This window comes from Prionailurus bengalensis, chromosome B2, assembly GCF_016509475.1.
Source record: "Prionailurus bengalensis isolate Pbe53 chromosome B2, Fcat_Pben_1.1_paternal_pri, whole genome shotgun sequence".
Classification (NCBI taxonomy): domain Eukaryota; kingdom Metazoa; phylum Chordata; class Mammalia; order Carnivora; family Felidae; genus Prionailurus; species Prionailurus bengalensis.
Window position 1 is genome coordinate 129,678,438 of NC_057349.1, and position 18,471 is coordinate 129,696,908.

The 18,471-nt window shown below is 41.1% G+C and overlaps 1 protein-coding gene across 8 annotated transcripts in view; it reads left to right on the forward strand.

Moving 5' to 3' along the window:
- Positions 1-18,471, forward strand: part of PHACTR2 (phosphatase and actin regulator 2) — a 196,947-nt gene that overhangs the window by 112,102 nt on the left and 66,374 nt on the right. For all 8 annotated transcript variants that reach the window (XM_043592506.1, XM_043592503.1, XM_043592505.1 and 5 more), the window contains exon 3: positions 16,370-16,450. In XM_043592506.1, coding sequence (XP_043448441.1) covers positions 16,370-16,450 — 81 coding nt within the window. The remainder of the gene's footprint in view (positions 1-16,369; positions 16,451-18,471) is intronic.

The following is an 18,471-nucleotide window of genomic DNA, read 5'->3' on the forward strand; positions in this document are numbered from 1 at the left end:
AGGTTTTTTGTAGATGCACTTAATCAAGTTGAGCAGGTTCCCTTTTACCTGACTTTACGAGAGTATTTATTATGAACAGATGTTGAATATCTCAGATGCTTTTTCTGCATCAATTGATAGAACCATGTGGTTTTTCTTCTTTGGATGGTTATTATGATAGATTACATTGATAGATTTTTGAATATTGAATCAGTTTTGCATCCCTGGGGTAAACACAATTGAGTTGTCATGTGGTATTCTTTTCATATGTTGCTGGGTTTTATTTGATAATATTTTGTGGAGGATTTGTGATATTGGTCTCTGGTTTTATTGTCTTGTACTATTTTTGGTTTTGGTATTAGAGTGATGCTGATCTCATAAAATGAGTTCATTATATTCTATGAAAAGATTCTCTGGGGTGCCTGGATGGCTCAATCTGTTAAACTTCCAACTTCGGCTCAGGTCATGATCTTGCAGTTTGTGAGTTCAAGCACTGCATCGGCCTCTGTGCTGACAGCTCAGAGCCTGGAGTCTGCTTTGGATTCTGTATCTCCCTCTCTCTCTCTGCCCCTCCCATGTTCATTCTCTGTCTCTCTGTCTCTGTCTCTGTCTCTGTCTCTGAAAAATAAATAAACATTTAAAAAATTTAAAAAAAAAGATTCTGTAGTATCGGTGTTATTTCCTCTTTAAATGTTTAAAAGCGTTTACCAACAAGACAACCTGGGCCTGGAGATTTCTTTTTTAAAAGGATTTTAAGGGCACCTGCGTAGCTCAGTTGGTTGAGTATCTGACTGCGGCTCAGGTCATGATCTCATGGTTCATGAGTTCGAGCCCTGCATCAGGCTCTGTGCTGACAGCTTGGAGTCTGGAGCCTGCTTTGGATTCTGTGTCTCCTTCTCTCTCTGCCCATCCCCCACTTGCACTCTGTCTCTCTCTCAAAAATAAATAAACATCACAAAACATTTTTAAATAAATAAAAGCATTTTAAACAGCAAATTCAATTTCTTTAACAGGATAGGATTATTAATGTTATCTCTTTTATCTTGGATGAGTTTTGTTAGGACCCTTGGAGCTTTGAAATGGAAAACGAAAGAAGGTTCTTCCTCCAGCTTTCCTTATGGTTAACCAACTACTTCATGTCCTTCAATGAAGTCCATGTTCAGTTGCTAACTTCTCAATGAGGTCTGCTTTCAGTCTCTGTAGTGAATCTCTCCTCTCCTCCAGCACTCTTTTTTTAACAGCCTTTTTGAGATATAGTTCCTTTCCATACAGTTGACCCATTTTATGTGTAATTCACTGGTTTTTAGTAATATTCACAAACTGTGCAGTTAGCACCACAGTCAATTTTAAACATTTTCATCACCCTGAAAAGAAACCCTGTTGAGCGGTCACTCCCCATTCCCCCCCACCTCTATTTTCTGTCTTAATAGATTTGCCGATTCTTGATGTTTCCTGTAGATGGAATCATACAAGAAATATATGGCCATTTGTGACTGGCTTCTTTTGCTTAGCATAATGTTTTCAAGGTTCATTTATATTGTAACACCTATCAATATTTAATTTCTTTGTATTGTCAAATAATATTACAGGGTATGAATATATCACGTTATTTATCCATCCATCATCAGTTGATGGACGTTTATTTGGGCTGTTTCTATTTTGGCTTTTATGAATAATGCTGCTGTGCACATTTGTATACACGTTTTTGCGTGGACACGTATTTTCACTTCTCTTGGTTGTAGATCTAGAAATGGAATTGCTGAGTCATATGGTAATTCGGTGTTTAACATTTTGACGAACTGCCAAGACTGTTTTCCAAGGCAGCTGCCCCGTGTTACATTCCCCTGAGCAGTGGATGAGGGTGCTAATTTCCCCACGTGCTGGGCAACATTTGTTATTATCTGCTTTTTTATTATTGCCATCCCAGTGGGTGTAAAGTAGGTCCCCTGGCACCCTTGGTTCCTTTTTTTCTGCCCTACCTTGTTCTTTCCACAGCACATCTTAGCCTTCTAACATTTATAAATTATTTGTATTTTTTATTAACTGGTCCCCCCTCCCACTAGATTATGAATTCCATGAGAACTGGGATTTTTGACTTCTTCTTTGGTAAAATCCAAAAGCAGCTTGAATAGCATCTGGCTTATGTTAAAGCATTTAGTAAACGTTTGTTGAATGAATTAGCGAGAGGCTCTTGATAGGCCTTATCCTATTCCATATATATGGTTTTTGCTAGTGAATGTGATTTGTAAAGTGCTGGAATGGGGTGGGGGTGGGGGGTTCCATTCTTTCTTAGTGTTCGTGTCATTGAGAGCTGCTTAAGAGCCTTAAGGAATTGAGAAGCCAAAATAGACAAAATTAATATTTCACCAAACTTAATGGACAGGTTACGGCCCCCCCATTCCCTCACGAATGAATAATGAACTTAAGCAATGGGTGCTCTCTGTTCTGTATGGCAACAGCCTTTTGATGGCATCAATGACACAGAAAGAAGGTCTGGGTTGTGTTTCAGTTCGGCCAGTTGTGTACCTGTGTATTTTATAAATTAACCAAATTAGACCAAATGAGTGTTAAAAATTCTGTGGATAAGAGACCATATAATAATTATACATATTCACATATATATACATATACACATACATATACATAAATATACATTTTCCTTTTTTAATTCTTTTATTCTTTTTTTCCTAAAGACATATAATGGCATTAAAACAAATTTGTTCTCTATATATTAAAAATGAAGGAGACTAAATATTCCTCTTCAGTTTTTTTTCTCCCAGTAGAATGAATTTTTCTTGTTTCAGTCTTCCCGCATATAGATGGATGGAAAGAATCATTAAGGCCCCACCTTTTTATTTATGGAGCATTTATTATTCATTATAGATCTATTCTAGGGATGAAACCCATTTATGGGAAAGAGTAATATGAGTGCTAACTTTTTGTGTATTTTTCATAAGTGAAATTGGTGGTTTCATAAATAGGAAAACCTTCTAGCACGGGTTTAAGTTAGCCAGCTACATAATGAATGGCCAAATCATCAGGACCCACCTTCCTTAGATAAACAGAAACCATAAAATCTTATTTCTAAACAGACTTGAGGAGACTCCCTTGCTTCCGGCCCATTCTAGAAGATGTGATATGGTTTGTTTAAACCAAGCTGGGTTTTAGATTTAAATTTGTTGACTCATAGAGCAGACTAAGATCTCAGACCTGCAGCCTTTTCCGGGGGGAGTTAGGTTCTCCAGGGCTCAGATAAGCAAGGCATTTTCACTGAGCATCCTATGAAATTGTTACCAAGTGACCCATGCATACTACTGATTTTACTGATTTTTGATTATAAATGACTTTTTTTTTAAGAGCCACACCCACTAGAATGGAATATAGAATTGTTAATTTGCATTTCTTTTTTTCTTTGCCACATTTAATTTCCTCAGGGGGAGGTGGAGGAGAAGGAACTAGGTTCCCATTGGCCTCTTAATAAAAAAAAAAAAAAACTTACACTGAGATGAGACATAGTCAGTTTGTACTGCTTTAAGAGACAGTCTGATTGTTTATAAGCCTTACTTGGGTGGATAATTTCCTAATTTCATTTTCCTTTGGAGTGGTGCCACTTTTTAAATACTTTTTAAAGGTGCTACAGAACTCTTTGTGGCCTGGGTCAGAGAATCGTGTCAGGAAAGTCCATTATTTTATTTCCTTTGCATATTATTTCCCTTGGTGGTTTTGTTTTGATTTTTTTCATCCTGTGATACGAATCCGGTCTTTATCGCTAAGGGCTAAGTCCTGAAAAGTGACTGTTTTTTGGCTTCTGTGTTTTCCTGATTTGTTTCCCACTTGGAAAATAAATTGTAGTCTTAATTCTTACTTCTTTTTATCAAGTGAAAAGAATTTGCTCATGTAGGCATATGACATTTTGTGCTAAATTTTCTTTACCTGCTTTCCCAAACCCAGAACTCTCCAGGTTTTGAAACAGATGCTCTTGAGGTTTTCTCTATTCCAAAGTATAAGTGTTTACTTAGTACCCACTGAAAGGCAGGGCATGAGAGGCTACGTGAGAAATATAAGAAAATAAAAAGCGTGGCTGGAGAGAACACTGGGTACTGGAGAATAGATGGTGAACGCCGTAACCATCAGTGTGGTTAAAATTCTTTGAAAATACCTTCTGATCTATTTTTCACCTTAGATAAATGGCTGTTCACATTAATGTAGTCCAAAAACGTCTTACAACGTAATTTATTTTAAAAATTGTGGTAGAAAACAAATGACACAAATTTTACCATCTTAATAACTGTTCTTAAGTATGTAATTCATTGGTGTCAGGTATATTTACATTGTTATGCGACAGATCTCCGGAACCTTTCCATCTTGCAAAACCTAAACTCTCTACCATTAAACAATAATCTCATTGTGTCTCACTCTTAGCCCTTGTAATTTGTTTTTGAAGTGCACCTAGGTGAATCAAGTGTAAAACATTAGGACTAAAATTTAGTTACCTATTTAAATCTGATGTTGATATATTGCTGGCATTATGTAGTCCTTTCTTTTTGCTGTTTTCACAATTCAGTGCTGAAGTGATCCATATACAGGCGCCTGGGTGGCTCAGTCGGTTAAGCGTCTGACTCTTGATTTTGGCTGAGGTCATGATTTCATGGTTCGTGAGACTGAGCCCCGTGTCGGGGTCCCTGCTGACAGCGTGAAGGTTGCTTGGGATTCTTCTCTCTCTCTCTCTCTCTCTCTCTCTCTCTCTGCTTCTCCCCTGCTTGTGTGTGTGTGTGTGTGAGCTCTCTCTCTCTTTCAAAATAAATAAATAAGCATTAAAAAAAATAAAATGTTCCATTTAGTTACTACCCATGAGATTTGAAGAAGTTCCCTTTGAATAATTTGCATAGTTTGCTACATGTGGAGCGTGTGAAGTAACGTGTTAATAAATAACAGTAGACAAAGTTTGATTTGTTACCCATTTCAAGTTTTATTTAGGATTAAACTTAAAGTAGGAACAGGATACATGGATATGAGTAATAACTAGCCCTCGTTGAGGTTTTACTGTGTGCCAGATGGTGTTTTAAGTATCTTCCCAATTACTCTGTGAGGTGGGTTGCTAACTATAACCCTTATTTCCCTAATGAATAAACTGAGGCACAGAAAAGTTAAATAACTGGCCCTAGGTTTCAGGGTTTGTGAGTGGCATAGCCCATGTTTGACCCTCAGAAGCCTGGCTTGAGTCTTCATTCTTTTTCTTTTCTTTTTCCTTTGAGAGAGAGAGACAGGGAGTGCAAGCTGTGGAAGGGCGGGGGGGGGGGGGGTGAGGGGAGAGAGAGGGAGAGAATCCCAAGCAGGCTCCATGCTGTCAGCACAGAGCCCGACATGGGGCTCAAGCACACGAACCATGAGATCATGACCTGAGCCGAAATTAAGAGTCCGATGCTTAACCGACCGAGCCACCCAGGTGTCCCAAGTCTTCATTTTTAATCCCTGTACTACACCATCTTCTAGATCAGTAACCATATCAAGGTAAAAATACCAACAGAATATTATCAAAGAGATTTACGTATATATACAAGAGAAAATAGAACACAGGGGAGAAAAAACTAATATTTATAAGCTCCCTGCTTTGTATCAAATACTTTATGAAATGTTTTAATCATCCTGTTGTCCATCCAAGTCAGGTTTTCCTATCTCTGTTTTCATATACAGAAACAAAGGCCTGGGGGAATTTGGAGCTTGACTATATGATCACCTGCTAATAAGTTGAAATGTATGGATTTAAGCTTAAGATATATTCTTAAAAAGGCTAGAACATATCCTTCCGGATTCATTTTCTATTTTCTAGCTTTTTCTTTTTAAAAAAAAAAAAGCTTGTTTATTTTGAGAGTGACAGAGAGAGCCCAAGTAGGGGAGGGGCAGAGAGAGAAAGAATCCCAAGCAGGCTCCTCGTGGTCCATATGCATAGCCCAACGTGGGACTTCAGCTCATAAAACTGTGAGATCATGAGCTGAGCCACCATCAACAGTTGGACGCTTAACTGACTGAGCCATCCAGACACCCCGATTTTGTAGCTTTTTCAGTCTTTTTTTTTTTTCAACGTTTATTTATTTTGGGGACAGAGAGAGACAGAGCATGAACGGGGGAGGGGCAGAGAGAGAGGGAGACACAGAATCGGAAACAGGCTCCAGGCTCCGAGCCATCAGCCCAGAGCCTGACGCGGGGCTCGAACTCATGGACCGCGAGATCGTGACCTGGCTGAAGTCGGACGCTTAACCGACTGCGCCACCCAGGCGCCCCTGTAGCTTTTTCAGTCTTAAAGAAGAATGATGAGACCCCTTTACCATCTTAACAATCAGAGATTTGGAAATAGAGAGCAGACGGGGAGACTCCTGAAAGGGAGATTATGTCCAAGTGGAAACAGCACTGCTGTGAAATTTTAAACATTATAGTTTGAGTTACAATGAAAAGGTACGTTTCCCTAAGCCCCCAATATTTTTTTGGTGTTTTGTTTTGGAAAATAAAAACTTTAGTAGAGTTAGCCTTGGTTGTCTCACTGCAGGGTACAACAGGAATCGGGTATCATTTGTGCATCCTGTTTTAGTGTAGGTCTGGACCAGTTTTGCCAAAGAAATACTGTTCTTTATAGATACTGTACATTGTGTAATACAGGCAAGATGGTAGGAGAGGAATGTTTAATTAACATGCTCAAGAAAACTTTTTTTTTTTGCATTAATCCAAGAAAGTTCATACCAGCTTTCCAAATGTTTTCTTTTCTAATCTTATTTGATTGAAGTACAGTTGACACCCAATGTTATGTTAGTTTCAGGGGTACAGCGTAGTGATTCGACAAGTCTGTATGTTCTGCTGTGCTCACTGCAGCTGTAGCTGCCATCTGTCACCGTATGCTGCTATTACAATACTCTTGACTATATTCCCTGTGCTGTACATTTCATCCCTGTGGCTTACGCGTTCCATAAATGGAAGGCTGTATCTTCTAATTCCTTTCACCCCTTAGCCCATCCTCCTATCCCCACCCATCTGGTAACCACTGGTTTGTTCTCTGTGCTTATGGGTCTGTTTCTGCTTTGTTTGTTCATTTGTTTATTTTGTTTTTTAGATCCCACCTATAAGTGAAATCATACTGTATTTGTCTTTCTCTGACTTATTTCTGTTAGCATAATACCCTTTAGGTCCGTCCATGTTGTTAGAAATAGCAACATCTCATCCTTTTTTATGGCTGAGCAATCCATGTGTGTGTGTGTTTGTGCGTGTGTTTGTGTGTGTGTGTGTGTGTGTGTGTATGTAAACACTTTCTTTATTCATCTATCAATGGATGCTTAGGTTGTTTAAGAAAACAGATTTTGGAGACAACTGGGTGGTTCAGCTGGGTAAGTGTCAGACTTCAGCTCAGGTCATGATCTCATGGTTCATGAGTTCGAGCCTCACATCAGGCTCTGTGCTGACAGCTCAGAGCCTGGAGCCTGCTTTGGATTCTGTGTCTCCCTCTCTCTCTACCCCTCCCCCACTCATGCTCCCTCTCTCTCTCTCTCTTAAAAATGAATAAATATTTTTAAAAATTATTTAAAATCCTAGCCGCTTTAAGAAAAAAAGACAGAAAAAAATTTAATCACCTGAAGAATCCTAGTCTGATGAGATATGTATGTGAAGGTGGTAACCATGGATTTGGGGGAACGCCTGCTCAGCCTTACTACTCCAGCTGGTTACTCACGCCTGTTGGTTTGAGTTGATGGTGTTTTATTATATATTGTTTTTAGGTTCACTAAATAAAAACAGGCTTTTAAAGGTTACATATTAACCCCTTCAAAACATTTTGGCCTAAGATATGAATAATTTCTGACACAGTTGAATTTGAATCCTACTCAGTTGAATTTGATATTTAAACAAGTGGGCATATCTTCGTTTAGGACTAAGGTCTCTTTCACACCCACTCTTGTCTGATCTTCTAGTTTGAAAAACCTCTTCACCATTTAGAGATGAGATTCGTGTTTATATCAGGTCTCTAGCTTGTTCATAGTGTGAAGTTAGAATTAATTACTCTAAGGATGAGTATCATTCTCTTTGTTCCAAACTTCTGTAACATTTGTGGTGTCACCCTGTTTTGAGTTTACCATCTTTTAATGTGAAGAAACAAGAAATGGAAAGACAGGATAAATCCAGAAGCACCTGTCGTAAACATTTGTGTTGCTCACGTATCGGTGAGAGTCCTACTGGAAGAAAGACAAGCTGTGTTTCACGTAGTTCACACATCCTGGCCTCTGATTAGTCTCCTAGGATTATTTGTACTTCCTGGCCCATCTGGGATCGGGGACTTGCTCATTGTTCTAGGCCTAAATCTTACCCCTGGGGAATAAAATCCAGGAGTCCCTGGGGTTGACTTCCCATGGCTGTTCCCAGCTCGCCCCCTCTGCACACAGCACTGATTTCAGCTGCTGTTGTTTCCACAAGACAAAGATCATCACATTTTCCTCCTCAACCTGGCCTTTGTCTGTCACCCCATCGCCTGAAATTGTAAAAGTATTACATACAGTGTTTAATGAAAAAGCATAATGCTGAACAATTTGTAAAACAGCTTACCTTTGGTGTGAAAAGAGAATAATAAAAATGAATATTTGCATTTGCCTAAGAAAGTCTGGAAGGATACATGGGAAACTAATAAGCGTGGTTATTTACTTGTGGAGTACAGCTGGGGTTCGATTTGAATAGGTGGAGGGGAAGGTGAGAGTGAGACTTTTTATTGTATCCTTTTATAATTCGAACTATGAGAATGTACTACCATCTAAAAAGTGCTCATTGAAAATTAACTTTAAAAAGTTTCGGGGCGCCTGGGTGGCGCAGTCGGTTAAGCGTCCGACTTCAGCCAGGTCACGATCTCGCGGTCCGTGAGTTCGAGCCCCGCGTCGGGCTCTGGGCTGATGGCTCAGAGCCTGGAGCCTGTTTCCGATTCTGTGTCTCCCTCTCTCTCTGCCCCTCTCCCGTTCATGCTCTGTCTCTCTCTGTCCCAAAAATAAATAAACGTTGAAAAAAAAAAAAAAAAGTTTCTCTGCCTCATATCTTGAGGGAAATTTGGAAAGCATGATACCTGTCACGGGGAAGTTGAAATGTTTATAATTATCAACTCAGTTTGGAGAATGTAAGCAGTAGGCTTTTGGTTAGACACACTTGGATTCAACTGGATTCTGCGTCTATGATTGGAAAATGTATTTAGCCTTTTTAAATCCTGATATCCTTATCTATTTGAGGGAACTAAAAAGAATTGCTTAGCCTGTCTTTCAGGAATACTGGGAAGCAGGATGAGAAAGTAAATATAAAAATGCCATTTAAGCAGCAAATAAATGGATGATTACTATAAGGTTTCTGGAGGAAGTTGTGGCACCGATTTCCAAAGAGGAGGAGGGACATAGATCTCACCATCTTCCTCTTTTTTAAGGTCTGGTCAGCTTTCAAATTCTTGAACTTGAGGGGGATAAAGAAGGTCTATGTAGTTCTTCTTTCATATTTCTGCCTTGAAAATCTAGAGAATCTTTGTCTTCTGTTGGGAGAAAATTCACTTTTAAAAAAAGCATCTATGTAATACCTTTTTTTGGCTGTTCAAAAGTAAAAGCTCTTTATTGCTGATGAATAATAATAGACTTAAGCAAATGGGAAATTTATTGGTTCATGAAAGTGAAAAGACCAGGGGCATCAACCTTCAGGTATGGTTGGGTCCAGGTGCTTAAAAACTAAGATTAAGAATCCATCTCCTTCTTTGAGCCTGTTCTTCAGTATTGGCTTTTTTGTTTTGTTCTAAGTTAGATTCTCCTTTTATGGAGGCAAAATGACTACTAGGGGCTCTAGGCTCATATGTGGCTAGTTTCAACAGATACAAAAGAAAGAGAAAGCCTTCTTTTCCTGTTCCAGAAATTCTCAGGCTGGATGTCATTGGTACAGTTGGGACACAGCCTCTCTTGTAACCAATCACCAATGCCAGGAAGATACTAGGCTCTGATTGGATAAGCCTGGCAGTCTTGGAGCCCAGGGTTGGGGTTAGCTTCACACAGATCACATGGACTGAGAGAGGAGGAAGGTGGTTCCTCAAAGCTATGTCTAAAATAAGTACAGGGGTGCCTCGGTGGCTCAGTCGGTTAAGAATCTAACTTCCACTCAGGTCATGATCTCACGGTCCGTGGGTTTGAGCCCCACGTCGGGCTCTGTGCTGACATGACAGCTCAGAGCCTGGAGCCTGCTTCGGACTCTGTGTCTCCCTCTCTCTCTGCCCCTTCCCCACTTGGGTTCTGTCTCTCTCTGTCTCTCAAAACTAAATAAACATTAAAAAAATGTTTTTTAATAAGTAGAAAAGGTTAGCAAAGGGTTCTAGACATGTCTTCCCTCCCTCCCCTCAAAACACAAATGCAGAAACTTAATGCAGTGTATTGGGGCATTATGAGGATGAAATGATAAACAAGACATCTCTCATAGGGCTTAGAGTCATGTCAATATGCATCCCTGTACACGTGTAGCAATGAAAAGTAGAGAAGTGCTAGAACACAGGTACTGGTAATAGCTAACATTTATTCAGTGCTTTCTAGATTGCAGGTACTGGTCTGAGCACGTTAGCTTTTTAACTCATTTAGCCTCCAAAAGAGCCAGAAAAGGTAGCAGCTGTTTTCCCATTTTGTAGATGAGAAAGCTGAGGCACAGAGAAGTTACTCTGACGTGTGTCAGGAACACAGTTGTTACTGAATCTCGCCAGCCAGGATGCTGAGATCCCTAGCAGGGGCCGCTGTGTGAAGAGATCTTAGAATGTTAGGAGGATTCCACCAGAGAGGGAGAGAGGGCAAAGGTCTGATTCGAGGAGAAAGAAACAACAAAGGAGTGGAGCTGAGGAGGTACAGAAAGTCTTTAAAATGGTGAGGAGCGAGGTTTGACTTTAGCATGGGGCTTGTGAAAAAGGGAGGTGAACAGAGGGAGGGGAAGAATGGTTCCCCGGGACCGGTGGTAAAGCCTGGCCGGGTTCAGATGAGTCGGGCTTGTTCTGTAGTCAGTAGGATTTTTAAGTAGAAGAAGGGTATGGATAAATAAGAAAATGGCCAGACCCCTGAGTATTTTTAGTGGGGGACGTTGGCTTTATTCCGCTGCCTTATGTTCTTGAGATGTTTTGGAAGGTTTTTGCAAATGTCCCGTTGGGTGGCATTTTGGTGGTTGTTGCTTTAAATGACTTTGCTACGCTTTCGTGAAGGGTCTTTTAAAAAGGAGGCCGTTTTCTGACATTCTGTTTTCTGTAACTGCTATTGAGGAGAGGTAAAGCAAAGCCAGGCTCTTCTAGAACGCTTTCAACACGAGACAAGCAGTTCTCTGTTTCTGTCACAGTTTTACAGTAAGGCCATTCAGCACTCAGCACCAAGAAGATAACACGGTACGCTTATTTAGTAGTCTAATTGCTCTTCTGTTTTGTTCCGTCATTAAACGGTGTTAGAATTGAGAATTAGGACTCTCTTTCCTCGCCAGAAGAAAACACAAGTGGCTTGTTGACTACAAGATTTACTCTCCCAGATACTTCCAGAGTAATATAAAATCCTGGCCGAGCGTCCACAGCAAGGAGCTGGTAGCATGTGCCCCGGCCTCCTCTCCTGAATGCAGGCTTCATGCCCAGAAGGACATCATAAATCATTTAAAATTTATGATGAGCCCGGTCGTGTGCTACATCCTGTTAGTTGGCTGCCGTCTGTCCTCCTCACACTACAGCCTTCCTTCTTCAGAGCACACAGAGACTTTTTCAGATGAGCCATAGGACAGACAGCTCAGGATTTTCCCTTTGGCGGGCCCAGCCAAGTAGCAGAGGGGGCAGAAAACAGAAGACTCCTGTTCGTAGAGTTTTGCCACAAGCCTCGTTTGCTTTCTCGTAGACTGGAGGGAGGGAAGGGGCAGAAAACGAAACTGTTAGCATTATTTGCCTATTTTCTTTTATTCATTTATGCAACAAATGCACATGTTTTCTGAGTTCCAACAACCTGCGAGGCACTGTTGGAGAAACAGCAGTAAACAAAACAAGAGCTTTGGTTCTCATCGAAACTCCATTTAAGGAGTGGGTCCCATTTCAGGAGGGGGTGACATACTGTGCCGGATAAGGTAGACAGAGGCGAGAAGACGAACAAGCTATTCCACGGCTGTGCGATGGAGGGATTTCTGATAAGGTGACATTTGAGCAAAGACTCGAAGGAAGTGGTGGAATGAGCCGTGTGGGGGTCTGGGGAAATCCCATCCTGTAAGGACAGAGGCCACCGTGCAGGAGCTTGCTGCTTGCATCAGGTGACAAGAAGCAGGGCTGGAGGGGCTGGAGCAGAGAGAGCCAGGAGGGAGAGGTGAGGAAAGGATCCCATGGGGGGGCGGGAGGCATCATGTGGGGGGCAGCCTCTGGGGGGCATGGTGGAGACCATGCCAAGGAGTAGAGAGAGAATTCAAAGTGAGATGGATGGACAGCCATTGTATGTTTTTGGAAGATCAGTCTTCTTCAAATACTTGTAGCACCAGAGTATAAGCGTGAAGGCAGGAAAATGGGGCACAGTGCATCCCTCGCTTAGCAAAGTGTGTGCTGTTGTAACCAGAATTGAACTGTCAGAACTTGAATTCACCCAATCCAGAGAGCAAAACAGAAGCCTTGGGTTTGCTTTGATCTTCATAAAAAAACCACACACGCTTTCTTAATTGGGATAAAAGTAAGTAACCACGAGCTGTTTACTCAACTGGTAACCATACTTTTCATGGAGAGACCTAGCTACTGCATCCAATGATCTGACCTCCCTGCTAAATCTCTTCCCCAGCAGTATTTGTGAGACCCCCAACATTATTGCTATCGTTGCACAGATTAGTGTGAACTTCAGAGTCAAAGAACAGCTGGTTGGATACTAGGCATCAGGTTCTAGGGGGCTTCAACAACCCACTTTGCTCTCAGTGAACACAAAGGTAACTCAGACTATTTTCCCATCACGGATGACTTACTTTACTCTAGAGCTGTGGGGAGCACGGGTTTGATGAACGTGTGAAATTACAGGGAGTGGGATTCTGACTCCCTTTGAGGAATATCTTCCTAAGAACGAGGGTGACAGATGCCTGGAGAGGGCCATCCTGCCTCTGAATGTTTTCAGCAGGTGAGCACATCTCAGGAATGTTCCTGAAATGGCTCCTGCTTTGGGCGGCATGTTGGACGGGAGTGACCTCTCAGACTCATTCCGATGCAGAACGCTTCCAAGCCTATGAAAAAGTGTCCGGTGAATGTGCTTTGCAAACATACAGACACTATATAAACATGAGGCAAATATTTTAAAAGATGAAGAGTGTGATACTTGTTCTTCTGGGAGAGCAGTGGTTGGAACTTTGTGCCCCAGCAACATACTTTCCATGCTCAGTCGCCTGCAGTGTGTTCTCATTGGCCCCGTACACAGTTATCTGCACTACGTGTTAAAAATCTGCTCAGCCAAAGACCAAACAAATTGCCAAGATGTTTTCCTATCAGGGCCCGTTTATAAGAGGTAAAGCAAAGAACAAAGCTGTTGGTTTCAGTTCCTGGCAGGAAGCCAAGCTGCTTCAAAGCTCCAGAATTTGCAAGGAAGAAAGATGAGGGATTTTTAACTGAGATTAAATTAGAACTAAAGCGACAGAAAGCTTAAAACTTAAAACTGAAGCATCCTCAGGGATCCATAATGGAAAGGCAGAAACAAAAGATAGGTTTGGGCTCTCAGACGATCTTTCAGTACAAGAGTGAAAGCTTTTAAAGGCGCCCAAAGCAGTGATTACAGAATGGCTTTGATTAATGATACTGGATCACACAACATTTGAGCTGGATGAGTTGTCCGTTAGCGATCACTGAATCGCGTCCCTCAGTTTACAGATAACAGATCAGAGGCACTGGAACCTGAAGAGACAGCTCACAGAACTCATTGTGGAAGTTCTGGGACTAGAATCCAGGACCCCTGACAACCACTTCATGTTTTAGATCACTCTGCAGAAACAGCAAACAATGAAAAGTTGTTTCCTAAGGTGAAGGGGCAGACAGCCACAAGGACTATGTTCTGAATCGACTGCATTTGGCCCCTCAGAATGTGGCTAATGGCACCTGCTCTTGCAATTGCCACCTGTGTCCTCAAGCTTGGAATCCTTGGGCCCACCTCCAGGCCTGGGGGCCGGGGCAAGCGGCAGGAGCCGTCCTGCGGTCCAAAGAGGTCGACCAGCAGCCCAGACCCCGGTGCGGCTGCCTAAACTTGGCATCTGTTCCCCATTCTATGGTCTTATCCCACCTCAAGTCCTGTTGTCACTTCCCTGGACAAATTTAGCCCCATCTGTCTTCTGCCCCAATCTGTCTCGGGCCTGGGTCTCCTCAGAGCCCCAGTCAAGCATGAATGGGTTTGTACAATCCTTGGGGAACCACAGTGGTCAGGGTCCTTCTGAACCACCTGCACTGTCTTTGCAGTGCCCCATGGTGTCATTGTGGGTGTTGTTTGGCTTCCTGTGCTGACAGGAGTTCTCATTGACAAAAGCCTGAACAAATCGAAGCTGTACTGAAATAACAGCACTCTTTTTAGATGAAAGAACTCCCATCAAAGAACAGCTCTGGCTGCCCCCCCCTTCCCCCACCCAGTTAACTTTGTCCATTGAAATGACCAACATTCGCGGGAGCTGTTGTTACTTGCTTCTGGAAGAGGGTGGAGAGTGAGGGTGGGTGGCAATCTAAAGGAAGACGGGAAGTTGTGTGTGTGTGTGTCTCCATTGGAACCAATAAGATGTTTGTGATTATTTTTTTGACCATTTGTTCATTCACTCATTCATTTATTCTTTGTCTTGTTTGTTTATATTCTGATTCTATCCAAAACTATGTTTGACAAAACCAGGAACAAAGGGCACATATGCGGTAAATAAAATAAAAATGAATTCAGGTCTCTAAGAAGGAGGAAACAGATTTCGTCGGAGTTGTCATATGAAATCTGTGTTAAATATCAAATTTTACTCTGACCTTTGTCAGGATAAAGGTCAGGATAAAAGACGAATACCAGGATTAAAGAGGAATACACAATTAATGGTTATCAGAAAAGGTAAAAAATATTTCAATTTCTTCAAGAGAGACTAAGTGTTGGTATTCTGGGACTCATGCCATTACTAAACACTTACTGAGGACGTGCAGGTGCTGGGCCCAAGCTCTTGGCCCAAGACACACCTCTCCCTTCCCTTCTCTGTCTTCAAAGTGTCCTTACTTGAGGCCACCTGGGGCACCCCCAGAAAACATGTGCTTAGTGTTAGTACGGGTTCTGTTTCTGGGTGTCAGAGTAGGGCTTGCAGTAATGGGGTTTAGTTTGGATCTTGAAATGATGTTGTTCATGTGGTTCCAGGATTTGCAAATTCTGAGGCCAGGAATAGGAATTTTAGGGGGCAACAGAATCCAGTCCTGCTGTGGCTACCCAGTCTCCACCAACGCACCTTTCCTTCTACCTAAATTGCCCTTTCTGTGGCCCCTTTTTGCTGTGTCAAGATGCTTTTTCTAACAGGGCATCTAGAGGGAAGAGACTTGTATAAGAACACACGTCAGAGAATGTCGGCTCAGAGGATTAGTAGGTGACGTGACTCCGTATTAATTTTACACACCTCTTTGGCCCCTCAAAGTGGGGAGTAGAGTCAGACCTGCAGGGTTCAGGAAACTAATATTATATACACATAAAGTGAATACTATTAAAGTCCCACCCTGAGCTTCTCCACTCTGAAGTTGTAACAGGAATTTAAATTCTTCCAGAAGGAAGAGGCAGTGTTGAGATCCCCATCCCTTTACATGCCTGTGAAAGCATGAATTCATTCCATCCTCTTAAGACTTGGGGTTTGTCAGGGGATGTACTGGAACATGCTAGACCTTTTGAGTATGGCAAGGAAATGAGTCACAGAGATCTGATGTGTTGGACTTTTGTGATAGATGGCAGGAGGAAGAGTAGTCCTTTTTCACTGGGATTCAGATGAATTACCTGAATATTGAGTTTTTGTTTGTTTGTTTGTTTGGTTTAAATGTAAGCATACATATCCTTTACATACATTGCATATTCACAAAAGCCGGTTTTAGAATGCCTAAAAAAAGGAATATTTCAAACTGTGTGCTCTTTAGTTGATAGGAAATCATGTGTCTGGATTCTTGGCCAAACATCGTCATTTGAAGGACCAGGCCCAGGGGCTGGGTTTCAGAGCATGGGCTGCAGTCCTTTGCCTTTGTCCTAATGATACTGACTCCAACCACATGTTTTCCGAGACGACTAGAAACACTGGGGTTTGAGCCTTCAAGTGAACAGAATAAATGTGTTCGATTCTACTTGCAATGTTTTTCATAATTATTTTAAGCAATGACTTGATTCTTACTTATGCTTATTCTCTTTAAAAGTATTAGAAAGGAAGATATCTACAAGACAAAGTAGAGAGGAGCTGATAAGAAGGGGCGTTCTTAAGGAGTTGCCTGATCAAGGTGAGGAAATTAATCATACATTTAAAGTAACTTGATCCCTCATTCTTTGGTCTTTCTTTCATTTTCTTTTGAAATTTAAGATGATCATGGTCTTTGGAAGATAAAGCTGTGAGTATGGCCCTCTGAGAGTCTTGCTTTAATTCAGAATGCCTTTGTGGGCTGCAGAGGATCGAAGGTATTCTAGAAAAGAAATTCAATGACCTTCTTGGTGAGTCCTTCACCGTATGTCACTAACCCTAAAGCTCTCCAAAGGTGAACTGGCTGAAGATACAGATAAGATACAAATGCTTATATGACCCCTCTTCTTTTCTTGAGCTTCAGTCTTTCTATACAATTTATCTCAATTGTTTGAGTAAATGCAAAGTTTTAGCTTGGCTGGTGCCTTTGGGTTTCTTCAATCTACCAGTAAAAGAAAAAGAGAGAGAAAAGAAATGTCAATGTACCTCTTGTCCTTTATTCTCTATAATACATTCAAATGTTCAATCAGGAAGGCATGAATAGACAAATTAATCTGCTTTATGCATTCTCTCAAGTAATTTGCCTACCGTTGTGCTCTTTTCATTTCTTTGAATCTAATTGTCTTTCACCTTTTCACTAACAATTACTATTTCCAAGTATTTTTCCCCTGCCCCTAATCTTCCCCTGCCCCCTTTTATTACCCTCCCAAGAGGGAGTCTTGCTCAAAAAGACAAGGATTAGGTACAAACCAAGATAGACCCTCAGAAGAAGACACCGAGATTGATTATTTCTCCAAATAAGTAATGCCAAATAGTTTTCATTGGTCCCACTACTATTAAAACTAAAGGGAATTTTTGTTGCAAAATTGTTGATTTACCTCGTGCCTTCCCTTGCCCCACCCCCTGGATATTTACTGGGCTAAAGTTGTATTACTGTACTTTTATGAAACAAGGTACTATTAATTTGGAATTGAAATCATACTACTTCTCTTTTTCTGATAAATGTGCCTTGCAGAGAACATCTTTTGGAATTCACTATTTATAAACCCAAATGACACACTTTTTCCAACATCTGAATAATTCCTGAACAGGGCTAGGGAATGCTTTACTATTTTACTCCTGCTTCAAAGAATGTAGGGAAAAGTCTGGAATGAATAATACCATTTTTCTTGAGCCCTCACAGTTTTAGGCATTTGATTTCAATCTCTGACCTATTATACTTTTCTCATTCTGTTTTATGAATGAATTTTATGTCTTCTCTAGTTTTCCATTACTAGGAAGCTATTTATTTCCTGTCTGGGGCTTAAAAAAAAATGCACATCCCTAACTTATTGTCAGTTGAAGGTAGACTTGAAATGTTAAACTCTGTCTCCCCTCTAATCTCTTGGGAGGCAGGAGAAAAACTACAAATCCACTGAGCAATCAGTCCCCTTTCTGGGGAGAGTAATACCCTTTCTGGGGTTGGCCAGTGTAATTGTTTGGTATCGTTTATTTGGAAATTTAAAAAAAAAGGTTTTTTTAATCTTTATTTATTTTTGAGAGAGAGACAGAGACAGAGACAGAGTACAAGCAGGGGAGGGGCAGAGAGAGAGAGAGAGAGAGACACAGATTCCGAAGCAGGCTCCAGGCTCTGAGCTGTCAGCACAGAGCCTGATGCGGGGCTCAAACCCACAAACCGTGAGATCGTGACCTGAGCTGAAGTCAGATGCTTAACCGACTAAGCCACCCAGGCACCCCAATTTGGAAATGTTTTAAAGAAAGGAAAAATGGAAAAATTTATGATGAAACCGTTACCGAGTATGAAAGACAGATATAAAGACCCCCTTTTTTTATCTGATTAAAAAATCATAGCTAGAAAAAAGTTTACTTTTTCTAAAAACAAGTGGCAATGTCCAGTTTAAAGAAATCCTTAGTGTTGATTGGTTTTTGCTCTGCCTAATCTGTTAAACTATGTACTTGATCGCTTATGATATCATATACTTATTTCCCAGAAATCGGACACTGGTTGACCTTTTGGTAACTTTTGTAAGCTGAACATTACAAGTTTTAAAACACAAAAGAAGA